The sequence below is a fragment of the Sceloporus occidentalis genome, unplaced genomic scaffold (genome assembly GCF_023333645.1).
Source record: "Sceloporus occidentalis isolate IW3139 unplaced genomic scaffold, rSceOcc1.0.p SCAF_7, whole genome shotgun sequence".
Classification (NCBI taxonomy): domain Eukaryota; kingdom Metazoa; phylum Chordata; class Lepidosauria; order Squamata; family Phrynosomatidae; genus Sceloporus; species Sceloporus occidentalis.
Genome location: NW_028316987.1, coordinates 39208519 through 39226999, shown reverse-complemented (window position 1 = coordinate 39226999; position 18481 = coordinate 39208519). Strand labels below are relative to the sequence as shown.

Sequence of the window (18481 nt, the reverse complement as noted above, 5' to 3'; positions counted from 1 at the left end):
AAGAACTGGCGTTATTTCATACTGCACATGAAAACCTGGCAATCTTAACCTCAATACAAAGCACAGAAATTTCCCCATTCCACTCCCACTTTTTATAACTAATATGAATGCAATGACTTTAGTTTTTTAGTGCTCAAGATGTATAATTTGCATTCATGATCTTGCAATACCAATTTTAAAATGTGATTTTTTAAAATAAAAAATAGCACTTACAATTTGTTTATTAAACCTACATTTAGCTGAAATTGTTTTAAAATGGCTTCTGAAACAGTTATACAGCTGGCCTTCCATGTCTATGGATTCGTTATCCATGGATTCAAGCATTCACAGCTTGAAAATATTAAAATATATATATAAATTCCAAATAGCAAATCTTGATTTTGCCATTTTATATAAGGGACACCTTTTCACTATGCCACTGTACATAATAGGACTTGAATATCCACAGTGTTTGGTATTTTAAAATACAAACCTTTCGACACATTTTGCTGCTTCTTCATACAGTTCCTCTTGGCAACACATATTAAGTGCTAAATCAAATTCTCGAATCTGTTCAAAACACCTGTATGCATCCCTGTAGCACTGACCTCTTTTATAGAAATATGCAGCCTCTTTCACCTGCATAATAATAATACATTACAGACATGTATGAGCACAGTTATTGGCAAAATAAAATAAAATGGACAGACAACAATTCTAGTAAGCAGCTGGATCATGTAAGAATAGTATTTTGCTGACTGGAAAATAAAGTGATAACTCATAAAATGTTAAGGGATAATCAGAAGTTAAGTATCAATGCAGAAGTTTTATATCTCATAATCACTGTAAAGAAAATAATAAGTGCGAGCCAGGCCTATTTTTTTAAATTACATGTAACAAAAATTCTCCTATTTCAAACAAACATACAAAATGTCAAAGAAAATACTGTTTGTACATATTTTATATCAGGATCAGGCAATTTGTGGCCCTTCCAAATGTTACTGGGTGGCAATTACAGATATCAGTGTCTCAAACCATCAACAATGTTGAATAGAGCTGACAGAACCTGTATCCAGCAATAGCTGGAAGGTCTCATGTTCCTCATCTGTGATTTATATAGTAGCACATGCAACAACACAACAGGGTGATGGTTAATGGGTCTTAAAACTTTCATCTCTTGCATTGCTTCCCAATGGCTGACCTTAATTAAACTCAGCCGCATACATTCCCTGGAAGCCAATGTAGTTTAGTAGTTTGAGTTTGGACTATGACTCAGGAGACCAGGGTTCAAATCCCAGCTCAGCCATGTAAATCCACTGGGTGACCCTGGGCAAGCCATACTCTCTCAGCCTCAGAGGATGACAATGCCAAAACCCCTCTGAAGAAACTTGCCAAGAAAATCCCATGATAGGGTCATCTTAGGGTTGCTATAAGTAGGAAATGACTTAAAGGCACACAATAACAACAACAAAAACAACATACATTCCCCACAACCCAGCTAATCAAGTGGGCTGCCATATATGCCTAGTGACCTTGTGTAAGTGTAGAAATATGAAAAATAGATATCATGAAATGTCAAGCCAAGTAGCTACAGCTGCAGTTTACAGTAGCTGTAAAGAGCCCTCCTAAATTCTCTTTTTCTAATAAATGCTGTAACAGATATCATGGACGCATTTATAATTTAGCAGAGAAAAGTGAGGTAGATTTCTAACCTACATGATTTCTCCAGTATAGGGCATCATTCAACAGATGAAACAATAGCATATCTGGCCAGTAAGATTCATGCTTTTTTCCCTTTTTTTGGAAACAGTAGGAGGAGAGCTTATTTACCTTTCCTAATTTTTCACAAAGCTGTGCACAAAGCTGGTGTTCTTTGGCATGAAACAGGCATTTGAGAGCCAAATTTGGTTCACCATATTCTAGGTAGGTTTTTGCCAGATCCATGTATTCCATTTGCTTCTCCCTATTAAAAAGAAACAATAAACACATGTCAACCAAGTCTCAATTTTAAAATAGCCAGTTGACTGATCAGAAGTATTTCATTCCATCAGCTATTTTAAAACATTAGCTCTTTTAAAAAGAAAAGGATACTTATGGCTATTCTTCTTACAGAGAAGAAATGCCATAAGCAATTGAATTCTGGAAAAGTACAACTGCTTACATGACTCAATTGCTTTGCTTTCCTTCCTGCTTATTTAGGAAGCTGAAAAAACAAAACACCAATTTTCCTCCAAAGTAAACTGATAGCACTATATGCACTATGTGCCCATTCCAGCAAAAGTTAGTTTTAACTTGTGCTATAATCCTCTGCTCATTGGACAGAACACAGATTTATGTGTTTCAGAGTAAATTTGCACAGAACTGCATACACACTCACACAGAATTATTTCTATTACTACTGTCTGAATAAACCTATGTCCAAAAAACAAACAAAACTACAGATAAAAGCTTTTTAAAAAATTTAAAACCCACTTACTTGGGGCTGATTTTCTTTGACTGAACTTGAAGCACAGCATCATTTGCCAAGGCCAGTTTCTCCTTCTCAGTTGCTCCTCCCTTTTGATAGCATTTTGCAGCCACCTGAAAAAAGGATAATCACACTTACATAAGATGCTGGAGTTTACGTATATAATTAACACAGCAGACATATGACAGTGATTAGAATGGTGAACCACTAAACAGGTTGGGTTGCTAACTTTTGTTCTCACCATTACTTCCCACTTTTGTATCTTCAACAATAGTTTGACTTCAAGGTTTCTGTAGGTGGCACATGCTCAGTCTGTACAAGAAGTCTCACTGGGTCATATGGAACCAGAGTTGGTAACTTGGTATCATTCATACTTGCAAATCCCATAAGCCCTAGCCAGCATAATCAATAGTCAACAGGTATAGCAGCTGCATTTTAATATGACATGGAGTGAATCAAGTTCGCTGCCCCTGACACTGAAGGCCCTTCAAGTCCAGCATCCTCTTCCACAAAGTGATCAACAAAATGTATAAAGGAAGCCTACAAACAGCACAAAGGTGTGAAAAATCTGTCTTTTCTGATGTAGTTCAATATGTCCAAAAGCAGGAGGGAAGCTAGAGCTTCATCAAAAAGCCTGAACATGTGTCATGACTCTGTCTGTGTGAACAAGATCCACAACTTTGACCCTTTTACACAACAGTTTTGAATTGGCCAGCTCTTTTAAGATGCATTTTAGGGTTCTTAAGAAGATAAGTTCAGCTGCTAAGTACTTTCCTGGCTTTGTGGCTATACTAATTGCTCTAGAGAAAGATACTGAACACACAAACATATATATCAGTCAGCCTCTGCTAAAAGACTGTTTTTCTCTGATCTCCAGTCTCCATAATTAAGTGGCTTTCCTCTCAGTTTGAGACTTCTTAATAACATTTGTCATCAGCCAGCCAGTGGAGGGCTGTGGATGGACACGTGTGTGTTTTCTCTATCAGTTCATCATCCCTGTGCTTCAAGTTGCATTCTCAGATCACATTCTATGCAAAGACCACTCCATATGCTCTAAAAGCCCAAGTTTCTATTCATGTAGGTAACGTATAACCTGCTAAATTATATCAACTTTACTGACATTATTTGCAATTCCACCTAGTATGATTGTTGTTTTCCCTTCTTTTCTCCCCAACCAAGCTCTTCTCTTGAAATTTGGGTGCTTTATTTTACAAGATGAACTCTCACTAAAATCTTCCTCATACAAAGAACAACAGGACTAAACACCTTCTCCTTCTGTTATTAATATGTTCCACAAGGCTTTGTTAGGCTTCTGAGTATTTTTGGGCTCACTGCTCCCCCAGAGATAGACTAAAGGACTTGCAACTCCCCACCTGGACAGTCTAGAATGCTTAGGAAAGTCATCTCTATGTTCAGGTCTGTAAAAGAATAAGGTAATTTTTCCCTATTTGTTTCATTTAGACATGGAACAAATGGGTGAATCAAAGGCCTGGTACAGACCGCCACATTGCGGCAGCCTGGGGCCAAAATTAGGGCTGGGGAACGCAGAGTGTCCTCATGCTCCGCACTCTCTCAGAGCCATTTTGCACATGCGTGCCCCCACACACACCATGCGCTGATGACGTGTCTTGTGCACCGCCTCTAAATGGGGCAATACACAAGACATGTCACTGCGCTGCTCCAGGGCACTAATGCTTTTTCCAGCTCCTTTGTGGCCGTGCGGGTGGCGCAGCATCAATCTGGGGCAGAAAGGGGAGGTGTCTCGCTGTCCCTCCCTGCCCGTCTGTACCAGGCCAAAGTTTGGAAAATAATGGAACAGTGATTGGGGGATCTTGGGGGCTGTAGTCCAAAAAAACAGCCTTTCTAAATTCTGTAATGAATACATTTGTCCTCCCTAGATTTGTCCAACACCTTTTTAAAGCCATTCCAGGAACTGGCCCCTGGAAGATGACATGGAATGAATTCCATGTTAATTATACATTTTGAAAGAAGTACATTCTTTAATTGAACACCAAGTGATCCCAAGTCCTTTTATTAAAGGGAATGGAAATTCTTTCTATTTGCATAAGGCAGACTTTTCCAGTGCTCTTTCTCCATTGCTTTTCCCTCCTTAAACAAACAAGTACCATTTGTATTGTAATCATTTTGATCTACACACTATTAAGAAAAGCATTTTTTCTTGACTTCTGCCAATAAAAAGAATTGTTAAAAGTACAGAGACAGACCAGACCATTTTTTCTGGTCTGAGGGCAACCCTAAGGCCAGGAGAGTCTCTAAACTCTAAATGCAACATTGAGCAATCTAACTTAAGTCACTAGCATTATTTTACGTTTCATGTAAACTATTCTTCATCAAAATAATTCAGATGCTACTAATCTATAATGCTTAAAAAACCTTACTTACGAATTTCTTTCAAATAAACGTTTCCTCCCTTTGAAACCACATAGTTTAAGTGAGGGGGGATAAATGTTAGCAAGCAGGGCCCATATGGATCATATAGCCCTTTAGCTACTGTATAAGCTAAACAAGGAAAATTCAAGGTTACTATTAGTCAGCTGACAATGGAAGTTATTCTACATTTTCCTTGCTTGACCCATCACAGTCTGACAAATTAGCTGGAAAGACAAGTGTGGATGCAGTTTTAAACAGACGTTTAGCAATCTGCTTGTACACTTGTCTGCTGTTTACTGCTAATGACTTGCAACCCAGCACCATGGGAAATGGGAAACCATTTTGCCCAGCAGGGAGGGTGGCTTTCTCAGAAAAGTTGGCTCCCCTTCATTTTCAATAAGCCATACATGTTCATGAGACAACTCTGTCTACTCTGCAGCCCAAGTACAGCAAGCAGAGAAAGGAGAAGTGAATGAACTGCTCAAAACCTGGGGCATTTAGAGCCTAAACAATTTCTGTATTCACATTTGGCCCTCAACTCTAAGCTTGAGTTTGTCACTAGTATGTAGTACAGATGAGACTGTGAGCTGGATCCCAAGCAACTGTAAACAAAAGAAAATCACTAATCCCAAACAAGCTTGCACAAGAGGTTGCTCAAATATTCATTTGATGCTACAGCAAGAGTATTCAGTATTATTCTCATGAGGTTGCAAAAACAAAACACAGTGGTCCTTCCACATTCGCTGGTGTGAAGTGGGTAAAGTGAATGTGGAAAAACTGTGAATGTGGGGGAAACCACAATTAAAAAAACATTCTTTTAACCTGGGAGGACATCTTTCTAGGAATCTCCAAGTTCTCCTATGCAATTCTATGATCAGGATCTTCAGGAAATTAACCACAGACAACCTACAAATGCATAGAGGAGGTTTTTTTTGTCTAGAAGCTTCTAGGGTCTCCAGCACCACTCTATGGTGAACCTCTGACAGAGTTGTGCTGGAGGACCTACAGATTCCTAAAGAGAACTTATTAATCAAATTCACAAATAATCAAATCCACAAACTCTACAAAACTGAATCAAGTAACTTTGAATCCAGTAGTTTTTATCTTATGCACCACTCTAACAAAATATGTCATGCTGCCTTTCCATGAGCCCAAGATGACTTTTGCATGCAGAAAAGCAGATTTGGATTCAATCCCAGGTAATATAATGTATATCTCAATTAGCAAAGCCTCTGCCAAAGAATTTCCTTTAACAAAGTCTCTTTCTTCACACCCAGCCCTCCTTTCCTCCTTGTGCAATGTCTAGCTGAAAGTTTCTTGTATGAGCATTGGGATTGAGAATATGGCAAAGGGGGACTGGAGAAACACTGTCAAGTTTCATCATCTTGTATGTATAGTAAGAATGTAATAAAGCTTGAGCTAGAAAAGAAGCTGGATTCTCCTGTAGAAAAAATCATACTGGATACATTTTGGAAGAATCTTTCATGCTTTCTCTAGAAACTTCAAAATGTTTTTGTTTACTAACACAAAGCTTACCTGACCTGGTTGTTTTATTTCAGATATACATATTGTTAGTTTTGAATAAAACATTTTCTGAAACATGTTGAACTGTTACTTTTTATAGTTCAGGAAACTTTCCCTATTCTTTCCATATTATTTCTGCCTCTGGTATCAAATTTTCTCTTTAAATAATGACCGGGAAAATACTTCATTAAATGAGTATACCTGAACAAGTTTTTCCACAACACGATGTGAACATGCTCAAGTGCCTGGACTTAACAGCTTTTAGATGCGTCTCAGCTTGTGCTAAATAAACAGGTGTACTCAAAATATCAGAAATGCTGTACTTTTTCTATTTGCTCTTAGGAAATCTGTTCTACAACCAGTGATCTGATAGCTGCATAAACTTCACTGACAATGAACAATGTCCTGACAGAATTGGAACAAACAAAGCTTAGTGTTACAGGAGAAAGGAGAGAAACTATTTTATGAGGATCATCAGAGCACAGCAACTAAACATGAGTGTGTATATAATCTCTCTCATTATTAACTAAAAGTATCACATTTTGCTACACGCAATCTTCAAAGTGGCTTTTAAAAAAGCAACTCACTAGTTTGGGGAAAGAGTATAAAAAACTGCAGCTGCATAAGTGATAGTGATATACTGATCTCTTTAAAAGAAAACATCTATAAAACTACCAGCAAACTTAGGCTTCAAGTTCTAGTTAGATGCAAGTCATGATTAAAGTAGATGACAACATACCAGTAACCTTTAACTGTGGTTAAGGTAAGCAGAAGGATATGCACTGAGAGCAAAGGGTTTAAGAGGAACCCTGCTATTCAGTGACTGTTCATGCATTTAACTACATCCAACTTTTCATACTACATAGGCTTGCATCTAAATGGTTGGACTAAAAAAGAATCAAGAAAAAGCAATAACTACAATTTGAACTAACTCCAAGATCACAGTTCTTCACTTTAAAAAAAGTCTGTCTATAACCACTTTCATAAAAAGTTCATGATTCAAACTGGCAGCGTGCCATCAAACACAGATTTAAATTTCACCCCAGTGCATCCAAGAAGAACAAATAAAGGAATTACTGTTATGGACCAAAACTTACCTTCCAACACTGGTGTTTAGCATAATATTCTCCTTGTGCCACCCATTCTTCTGGAGTTGACGTTTTAACGAATAAAGTGTCATCTAAGACTAAAAAAGAAAGAAAAAAGGAAGAGAAGATTTTAGTTTGTTATACACATTGTTGATGAATTATTCATTTGTTAAACACATCAGAAAAACTGGACATCAGCTTATGTTTTACTGAATATATACATTAATTATGCTATCTAAAATTCTTGTGATCACATTCCAAATCAAACTTAATTCAGTTTCTCTTTACTTCTTCCCAATCTGTTAGTAGTCCAGAAGACTGGCCTACCTGAATATGGACAACATATTCTCACTCTTAGATGTCAGATTTAAAATAATCTCAGATGCTTACTTTACATTACAATTTTTAGTCTCTGATAAGACAAGAATTCTTTTGGAGGATATCTCTTCCTTGAATCTATTCATATAGAGGTATTACAAAGTAAGTAAATGCAAAATCTGATAAATTCTTGGTTGATGTCAACCTGGTCAATGCTTGTCCCGAGATAAATTTTGTGAGATACAGATCTTATGCCAGACAAGCTCTAAGTATCAGTGCTTTAGACATAAAAGAAAGTTGTAGGACTTATTGTTAGTGCTGGGGTACAACTGTGTCCACACGCAGAAGACTGCCAACCAGGAAGACAAACACCACTGCCAAGCCTGGAAGTAGTTCACAAATGCTGAGGTTCTTCCGAAGAGGCTTAATTATAAATGGCCCAAACTTGCTTCTAACTTCAGTATTTCCATATTTCATGCAAAACAAAAAGAATCACTCAATGTAAAGCATATTAGAAAAGGATGATAACAGACCTTACCTTCATTAGTTCTGACAACATGAACGAGTTCCTGCTTGATGAAATATTGAAAAGCAGGTGCACGCCTTTCACTATTTTCATCAAAGATCCACAGATTGACTCTGGCTCTTGTAATAGCAGTATATAATTGCTTTAGCTCTCCATTAAGCATCTAAGGATAAAATGATTCAAGGATGCATGATAAATAAAGGAAATGGCTATAAAGAGGAACACAACAGTTAAATGCATGTGAAATCAAGTTTCATTGACAAGTAGCTTAATTTTTCTCCCTTGTCTTCTGTCTAGACCTCTCCATACACTACTAAAATTTAATCTACCATATATACTCGTGTATAAATCAACCTCATGTATATGTTGAGGCTCATGTATAAGTCATGTGTCAAGGCAAGGCTCGTGGCTTGCAAAATGGGGTATAAATCTCTCCTCTCTCTCTCTCTTCCCTTCACCCCCAGGACCTCATGTATAAGCCGAGGACAATTTTTGGGGCCCAAATCATGGATTTTGATATGACCTATGGATAAGTCAAGGATCAAACACTGGGGTATGTTAAAAAAAAAATCTAAAGGGGAGAACAAAGTGCCACTTCCATCCCTACTTCTCCCTCTTTGGACCTCTCCCAAGGCTCAGCATGGAAAATGGGAAAACAAACCTTGGCACTCTCTCACTCTCTCCCCCACCCCTCCTTTTACCACTAGGATTTCCAATGCTCATGGCTTGCAAAACGGGGTACAAACCTCTCTCTCTCTCTGTTCCCATTACCACCAGGATTTCCAAGGCTCGTGGCTTGCAAAATGGAGAGAGAGAGAGAGAGAGAGAGAGAGAGAGAGAGAGAGAAAGGGTAGGCACTTCTTTTAGGAACTTTATAAGCAGTATTAAATTACTGCCCCATATATAAGTCGACCCATGATATTGGAGTCCATTTGGGGGCATAAATTTCTCGACTTATAGTTGAGTATATACAGTAATATTTATCAATTGACTGGGCAAACTGGGATCATTGCATTATCTTACTTACTTGTAATTCACAGCTTCTTCATGTAATTATTTCCCCTGAAGGCTAGATTTCAAAACAATATTTGGTCTGTATGTTAAAGACATGCTTCTACATTCAGCCATAACCTAACCCTCAAAGCTTTTTTTTCAAATAGTCAGCTCACTCTTAAGTCCCTGATATAGTGCAGAAGTGTTTGCTATGCATATTTACAACATGATTTTCAATTTTAAAGATCAAAATCAGCTTGTTTGTTACACCCATTTCTAATAAGATGGAGAAAAACAAAATCTTGACCCTTTTTGAATACCAAGATATAAAACTGCATATGCCTCTCCACTCACCATATTCTTCAAGGACTTTGTCACCCATTCATAGCTCAATCCTACCAAAGATTCTAGAATCGCAATTCCAAATATTTTGTTTCTACCATCTAAAAGAGGTAATTTCTAAAACAGCAACTAGCTATCGCAAGAACATACTCAAGCCACACACTGATCTGGACACAAAAGTAGCGCTGTCAACAAAAAAGATATGGTTATGTAGTGGCATGATAATAACTTCTAAAATCACCTTGTACATTTCTGGGTTCAAGAGAGGATGTTTTCTTTGAGTTTCATCAACTTCCTCCAAGGGTGTTTCAGTTATCATCTTGGTTTCTTTGGGTAAGTAAGAGGAAGGTATGAAAGAAGAAATAATTTTCCATTCTTTGTAAGCCTAAAAACGCATGACAAAAATATAGAAAGTCACACATTGGCAGTACTATTCTGCAGTTTTGCACAGCAGATAGTGAGATGATGTGACTGATTGGAAAAGATAACAATGTTCAGTAAACTTTAAGGTAGTGGGGAAAGAGGAAGAGTGTATTATAGCTGGACTAAAGGAATTAACTCTGAGTCTGTAGGACCTGAACAAGGATGGTAATAATAGGGTCTCTCATTCATAATTAGTGAAGATCAACTTGATGATACATAGTATCACCACCAGCAAGTTTTTGAAAGTTACATCTCCACATCACACTGGGGCCCCAATTCAAGCAAAACATTCACCAAAAATAAAGATGTACTAATACTGCAACATTTTTTTAATAGAAGCAAGCATATATTATAGAAATCAGACTAGTAGGTATCACAATGAGGTTACAAGAATCAAAGGAATACAAGCTTACACTGCTTAATCACATTTTCAGTTCTGCCCTGGAGAGGAACTATCAACTATCTCCAAAGCTCTCTCTGAATGTTTTACATACCTCTGAATCTGTGAAAAAGTTGTAAAGGAGCACATCATCAAATTCCAACCCCTTTGCTTCATAAATGGTTAGCACAAGAGCCAAATCAAGTTCTTCAGGAATCTTTTCTTTTGCTGTTTCATTTGCTACTAATATCACCTACAACAAAACAAGAGAACACTAGATTACTAACTTTAGTGATTTAACATTCAAGAAACATAACACCTATTAAGCAAGCAACGAACAACTTTAACCAAAGATAAAATATTATTAAAATCAATAATGGGTCATTTTAAGTGATGAGCTGTCTACAGCTGAATCAAGATAATGATGAACAGTGATCATGACAGCTATCAATGAAAAGGTTCATCTTCTTTAGGTATTCAGACTGCAGCAGTTGTCCAGGAACTGTTTTCACTGATTCCACCCAAAATTAGAGTTGCAAGCTCAAGCCCAGTCATACAACCATAATTACCTTAGCAGATAATCATCTAAGCTATCCAGAAGCAACGAGAACAGATGATGTGAGGATACTCAAAATAGAATAACATGAGTACACAAGATAAATAGGCTCTCAGTGGAATTCACAATTTTTTTTTTAGAAATCATATTTTGAACAAAAAATTTTGGAGGGGGAAACACCTGACGTCTGATTCTAAAAGAATGAAAAATTCCACTTTTAATTTAGAAAGCAATGATAACATTACAAATGTACTCAGAAATCAATGAATTCTTAACACACATTTGCTTACAGAAATCATCTATAAAACCACACATGCCAAGGAAAGGTTACCTGGTGTGCTCCAAATTCTATTGGTTGTGTTTTTCTTTTATTGCCTCTCAGTAGGATTGCTAGATCACTAACACTGCAAGATTCCAATACAGTGGGTTTTGGGCCATCAAAAAGGCCTGTATCTCTAGGAAGGCTATCAAAAGATTCTGGGAAATAATACTGAAGTAAATCAACAACTCCTGAGGCCAAATGGAGGATCCCTGCAAATAAGGAGAAGCAGATAAAAATTCACATTAAATCTCTCACCAATGTGGGGAACAGAAAATTGAAATATTAATCTAGGCAAGTCGGCAAATAGCTGGTTTAATGTGAAGTTGAAGGCTTTCATGGCCGGCATCCATAGTTTTTGGTGGGTTTTTCAGGCTATGTGGCCATGTTCTAGCAGAGTTTCTTTCTGACGTTTCGCCAGCATCTGTGGCTGGCATCTTCAGAGAAATTCTGGCAAAACGTCAGAAAGAAACTCTGCTAGAACATGGCCACATAGCCTGAAAAACCCACCAAAAACTATAGCTGGTTTAAAATTGCAGCTAGGGCAGAAAGTTGCTTAGTGCCTACAAGCAGCTTTTACTACCTCTACACAATCAGTCCCCCCCCCCCCTCACAATACTCAAGAGTTCTACACAAGAGTACTTGTTGATGCACTCAAGAAGCCATCTAATACCAGGTCAAACTTCTTGTGCATACACAGGGTGACCAGATGTCATAATCGTAAAGGAAGACAAGGCACCGCAAAATGTAGAACATTGAGGAAAAAGGTAGGACATTACAAAATAAAGCCTAGAAGCAATATAAATAAAAATTCATGCTTCTTAGTCATGCTCAAAATGGAGGACATTTTGAAATTCCTCCTTGACAGAAGATTGAAAGGTAGGCTATATCCTGGAAAAAGAGTACGTCAGATCACCATGTGCATACAGCCTACTACTGTCTCAATCACCTGCTACATAACCCTTTCAAGTGGAAATGCCAAAGTGAACTTTACACTGTAACTTCTCCAAGTAAACTGAGCACTCTAATCTGCTACCACCATTTGCTTCCAAGTTACTACTCTGATTTTCCCCACAGGCAAGAGGAGAGGAAGAGAACAGAGTTTGGAAATATTCATGAAAATTAATTATGTGCTAGTCATTGCTTTTAAATTTTATAAGGCATTAATGAGGAGTTCTGGAGAGTAGGATGAGTAGAGTTTTTAAAGTATTAGTCATTACAGCAAAACCCACTAACACATTGGAGGTGCAAATAAAATTGTTTTTTCTTATTACACACTAGACATAAGTGTAATATGTGATTTCCAAGCTCTGGAAGGACACAGAGAGCTACGACAGCAACCCAAATGTTTCCTGCATCCACAATTTTCTGCAGTAGGAGCACTGCAAACATTTCCAGTGCAAAGATGAACAGATTATTTAATTGGTCAGGTTTACTTGTCTAACAATGAATAACTGTGGCAGTACAGTAGTGCCAATAGCAACTTAAGAAGGCTCCTCTTCTAAAAGATCAGTGCTAGAAACAGTGTTGGCTCAGAGCAGAAGTCAGATTCCAGATCAGCAATGTATTTAACTGATTAATTTGGCCAAATTGGTTCTCGGCTTCAACATTCCGTTTAATAAATATCCCAAGCCAAGCCCATGCATGGAGTTGTTGCAAGGATTTATATTTTAGTTTAAGAAAGCTCCTAACAGAGGATTTTCATACCTGAATGGGATCTGTAGTTCTGGTGAAGTTGGTATATCCTTCTTGGTTTTCTAACAATACATTGCTTCTTGTCATTAGAGCTTTTACTGGCATAATGGAAAAGTGATCTCAAGTCACTAAAACGAAATGCAACTCCTTTCATGATGCTCTGTGCAGTATCGCCAGTCAGGAACATTGCATTAGGATTATCAATACATTTCATTAGCAATACTAGCTCTCCTTGAGTGAAATCCTGAATTTCATCCGCATAAAGTTCATGGATGCACCACGGTAGAACTCTGAATGTAGAGAGTCTCTGAGACAATTTGTACAAGACATCTTCCTCATCAAAATAATTCCCTTGTGATCTTATTCGCTGGTAAAGACAGAAGAGTTGGTAAATTTCACTACGATCTTCTTTGAAGTTTGGGCACCTCTTTCGCCCAAGTTTTTTGTACTCTTCTTCTGTAAGTATACCTTGTGGGCTGCTCAATGCCTCAAAAGACCCCTTCAAAAAAGATTTTATTTCTTTCCAAACCAATGCTGGGTTGTAGGCACATTTTCCTTTTGTCATTTTTGGCCAGATTTCATTAGCAAATACATTGTAAGTCACAAAAACTCTGGAATCAGATGGTCTTGTATGAATTTCTGCAGCCTCCTCATCTTCATCATAATAATCAACTTCAACATCAACATCTTCATTTTCCTCTTGCCAATTTGAGATGATTGTATCTTCTGTTGTAGACCATCCATCAATGCTGTGTGTAAGACTTCCATCTTCATTCCTAAAGAAAAATGGATCAGGCATAGAGGCATCAAGTAAGAGTAACAATTGTCTGGATGTGAGGAAGAGAGGAAAATTTTCATCTTTAACATCCTGAAGTCGGTAAACATTTGGTTCAAGTGGCTTGTAATGGCTGGTTACCTTAGAAGACTTGCTAAGCTCAATAAAATTCCTCTGAACTTCTCGGGATAGAACATGATTTTTAGTAACAAAGATCTGATGCAAGTGCTCCAGTTTGTCATATTCTTCTGTAGTATGTTCTTCATCCTCATCACAATCACATAATGAATTGATTTCTGAGTCTCCTAAACCTGAAGAACATTGGTCATCTTCCTCTTCTTCTTGCTCATTATCTATACTTGCCGACATTTCCAATTCAGCTGAATCACTGGAGTCACAGACATCTTGTTTTTCATCAAGGCCTTTCTCCTCACTGCCCTCGTTTTCCAATTGAGTATAAAATTTCTGACTGCGCCATACTTGTCTAACCAGCAGCGGATCCTTGTTCAACTCTGTTCTCTCCCAGTAAGAGTGAAATTTTTTCCAAAGCCTATATAAGCAACAAGTAGTCTTCCCTGTTCCACTTCGCCCAATTAAGATTATTGGCTCCAATGGTTTGGGGTTCAAGTCAATGATTGCATATTCCAACTCGCCCACTCTGAAGGGATATTCAACGGTGGAGGTCATATCATTTAAGATGTTATATGCCATGTTAGTACTGAAACTATGAAATTTCATTATATTGTATTCAGTTTCTGCTGCACTTGCTGGGGGAAAGTATTCAGGCACAGCATGATCTTCTGATTTGTCTACTTTGGTGTCTTCAACGTAAATATGAGGAATGCGCTTTTGTATTTTTATATTAGAAGAAAGCAAATTTGTGTTTATAACTTTGAGGTTTTTTCTCAAAATACAAGAACGTCCACGATTGTATGCAGCACATATAGATGCAGCATGGTAGATGGCTTTGTTAAGTTTGCAGTGATCCAGTACAATGTCCCATATTCGAATGATTTGTGTGTAAACACTCCCAGCCGGATGAGCAGAATCCTCACTTTCCATTATCTTTTCTGCAGTCTCACTGCAACGAGGAGAAAAGTCTATTGCAAGTTCCCAGAGCATTCTTGCCCCTTTGCCCAGCTTTGCTTCATAAAGCTGAATGCCACTGTTCAAATGTTTCAGCTGTTTTTGTAGACCCTGAGTCCATTCACCATTCCCCAACTGCTGAACTGCATAGATTACCTTATTCCTCATATAATGAGGCATACGTTTGTTTCCCAACTTCTTTAACACTTCGGGTGTGCACTCAATTTCCCATGTCATTTTATCAAATTCTGGGATGCTTGTCTCCATATCCTGAAACAGTTCATCATCTTCAGAAGAGGCTTCCTCTTCTCCTTTGGGTTCTTTGAGTTCATTATCATCCTTTTCATTTGAACTGTCGTTGTTTAGGAAAACATCTTCCCCACTATTACAAATGAATTCCTTATGGCCACAGACCTGCTGATGGTCACCCTCTCTGACTTTCGTTATGGAAGATGATGAGTTTTGTACTTCTGGTGTAGATGAATTCATTTTTGTTGAGACTTCCCACAATGGAAGTTTCTGAATTAACTGTATAATTTCTTGCACAAGACAATCCCTCAAAGTCAAAGGCTTATTAGCATCCCTGCATGCTGAGGTTTTTGTTACAGCATCTTCTATTACTTGCTGCATATGGGAAACACTACCTGTTTCTGGTTTCTTATCATTTCCAGTTGACATTTTGGATAGAGGTGGAGATGAAGAATCAGCTAAACTTTTTGGTTGTGACTTGTTGGAAGATGGAGTCTGCTTTAGGATTTTAGGCAGCTGCTCCCCTGCAACATGCCGAGTTTTTTTCTTATTGTCACTCACAGCTTCATTCCAAGCTCTAAGGATTGGGTCAGTCTTCTTTTTTTTGTGGCACACATCTTTTCCAGTATTATTTCTTAAATTAAGGTTTATGTCAAACTTTGCCAGTAAGACCAACATTTTCTTAACTTGCTTTGTTAGGCTCTTCTGAAAAAGAATGTGCATTACTGTATTTCCATTCTTGTCTTGACTGTTGGGATTGAGGTGTGGAAATGCAGGTGGATTAGAGTCATACAATTCCAGAAGGTGACGCAGGAAATGGACACCAATATCATCTGAAGGAAAACACACAAAACATATCAAGTTAAAAAAAATTAAAACGCAGTTGAGAAATAACATTTTAACCATTAAAGAAAATTGTTTTTACCTACTACACAATGCTCTAAGTGGGTTGTGGCTGTTTCCGCCTTTTCTTCTCATGCCCACCTTAAATAAACTCAAGTCTAATGAGGAAATAACTGTAGCTTTCTACCAGAGTAGAACCCATTACTAATCAAGGAACAATGTTGGAACAACTTCTGAGCCATTTTTTATGACAGGCACAATAAAGCTAATCTACCATTTCTGGAGAAGTATGCATCTGAACTCCTGAAAGCTCTCCAGCTTGTCTGCATGTGAGGTAACTACTCTACTACATGAACTTCAGACAGTATGTTGGTAGAGAGAAGTGAAGAAAGCTCTCTCTGCATACTTACTTTATTCCTAATTAAGTTTTTAACTTGTTCATGTAGTACTATGATTAATATTTCCCTAATAAGCATAATGAAACTTCTTAGCTCTGCTAGAATTTAGAGACTCATTAGAGAATTCCACATGAAATGTTTTTTTAAAAAGGTTGAGAGGTGAAAGAAAATGTAACTACCTACACTTAATTCTTTAAAACAACAAATCAATATAAATATATTAAGGTGCCCTGAATTCTACTGTATAACCATCTATGTAAACCAGGCATGTAATTGGCAGTTGTAATTAGCAGAAGCTCCCCTGGATTTTAGAAACAGATTTCTCTTAGCTCTGCTGTCTGCAATCTTTCTTTCTTTTTAAGACTGGAGATGGCGCCTGGGATACTCTTAGTGTGAATCTATCACTCTTTCCCACCTAATTCCAAGGAAACTGTTCCTGTCCTAAACCAGTGCCTGGCTACTATATTGGACTGGATGAGAGCAAACAAACTGAAGCTTAATCCAGACAAGACAAAGGTGCTCCTGGTCAGCCGAAAAACAGACCTGGGAATAGGGATTCAGCCTGTGTTAGATGGGGGTACACCCCCCCCCCAAAAAAAACCCTCAGGTTTGTAGTTTGGGCGTTTCTGGATTCAATGCTGAGCCTGGAAGCCCAGGTATCTGCGGTGACCAGGAGTGATTTTGCACAGCTAAAACTCGTGCGCCAACTGCACCCGTTCCAGGAGATGTCAAATCTGGCCACAGTGGTACATCTTGGTTACATTCCATTTGGATTATTGTAATGTGTTTGAAAAGTGCTCAGAAACTTCAACTGGTCCAAAGAGCTGCAGCCGGGCTGTTAACTGGAGCTGACTATAGAGAGCATAGAACTCCCTTGCTGCAACAGCTCCATTGGTTGCCCGTCCGTTTCTGGGCACAATTCAAAGAGCTCATTTTGACCTATAAAGCCCTATATGGCTTGGGTCCAGGCTATTTGAAGAACCGTATCTCCCTGTATGAGCCCACTAGGCTGTTGAGATCATCAAGAGTGACCCTTCTCTCTGTCCCACCACCCTCTCAGGGGCATTTAGTGGGAACAAGACAGAGGGCCTTCTCAGTGGCTGCTCCAAAACTTTGGAACTCCTTCCCTAGAGAGGCCAGGGTGGCTCCATCCCTGTTATCCTTCTAGCGGCAGGTTAAGACATTCTTGTGCTGGCAGGCCTTTGCAAACTGATAAGAGCTGGTAATGTTGGGCTATTTAAATTTTAAAGTTTGTATTTTTAACATATTCTGTTTTAATTCATTACTGTTTTAACTTTTAAAATGGTTTAACTATTTTTAAATTTTTATTTTTATACATTTTAATGCTGTACGGTTTTTAAATTGTATTGTTTTAAAGCTGTTGTTTGCCGCCTTGAGTTCCTATATTGGGAGAAAGGCAGGTGTAAGAAAATAAAATAATAAATAATAACAATAATGCAAATGTTGTGTTCTATGACTGAAATCCTTTCTCTAACAGATTGCACATCATATCACCAACTTTGAATGGATGACCACAGTGAGGGATTTAACTAAGAAGGGGAGGATTATAGGAATTCTAGAAAACACACTTGATGAAGTTTATACATCATTTATGTGTAATAAACAGTAATAAAATTAACCTAACTCAAATGCTCACCTTTCTTGTCAAAACAAATGGACAGGGCAGCATGTAAAGGAGTATCGCCTTCCACAATGGACATACACCGAGGATCTGCACCAGAACTCAGCAACAAATATGCCAACTCAAACTCATTGTTTTTTAAGCATTTCTCGAGTGGTTTTTCATGGACAGTCCCAATCCCCTCAGGTGATGCTTTGGAAAAAGATTATAAACAATTAACACTATAACCAAAGGCTACCAAAGTGCTGGAGAGGGGTAGAGAGAAGAATTAATGACAGGTACATTCAACAATTATTTTAAACAGCTAGAAAAAGCAGATTGTTTCATACAGAAAGGCTTATGCAATCCTCAATAAGGAAGTTATGTGACTGCATACATGTCTCCTTTTGATTCCTAGGCTACAAGAAAGTATGACAACTGAGTACAGGTTTCAAAGTTCAGTGGACAAGTACAGAAGGTATTCATGGGTTTCTCATACTACCTTCTAG

The 18481-nt window shown here is 38.0% G+C and overlaps 1 protein-coding gene across 1 annotated transcript in view; it reads right to left on the bottom strand.

The window, feature by feature from the left end:
• The window catches only part of TRANK1 (tetratricopeptide repeat and ankyrin repeat containing 1), a 59034-nt gene that overhangs the window by 10039 nt on the left and 30514 nt on the right, over positions 1–18481 (bottom strand). Inside the window, exons 12-21 of the mRNA XM_089532663.1 lie at positions 18009–18185; positions 13013–15943; positions 11318–11517; positions 10546–10683; positions 9870–10013; positions 8306–8456; positions 7459–7547; positions 2456–2559; positions 1810–1942; positions 473–618 (exon numbers count right to left, since the gene is read on the bottom strand). Of these exons, the coding sequence (XP_089388789.1) occupies positions 473–618; positions 1810–1942; positions 2456–2559; positions 7459–7547; positions 8306–8456; positions 9870–10013; positions 10546–10683; positions 11318–11517; positions 13013–15943; positions 18009–18185 (4213 nt within the window). The remainder of the gene's footprint in view (positions 1–472; positions 619–1809; positions 1943–2455; positions 2560–7458; positions 7548–8305; positions 8457–9869; positions 10014–10545; positions 10684–11317; positions 11518–13012; positions 15944–18008; positions 18186–18481) is intronic.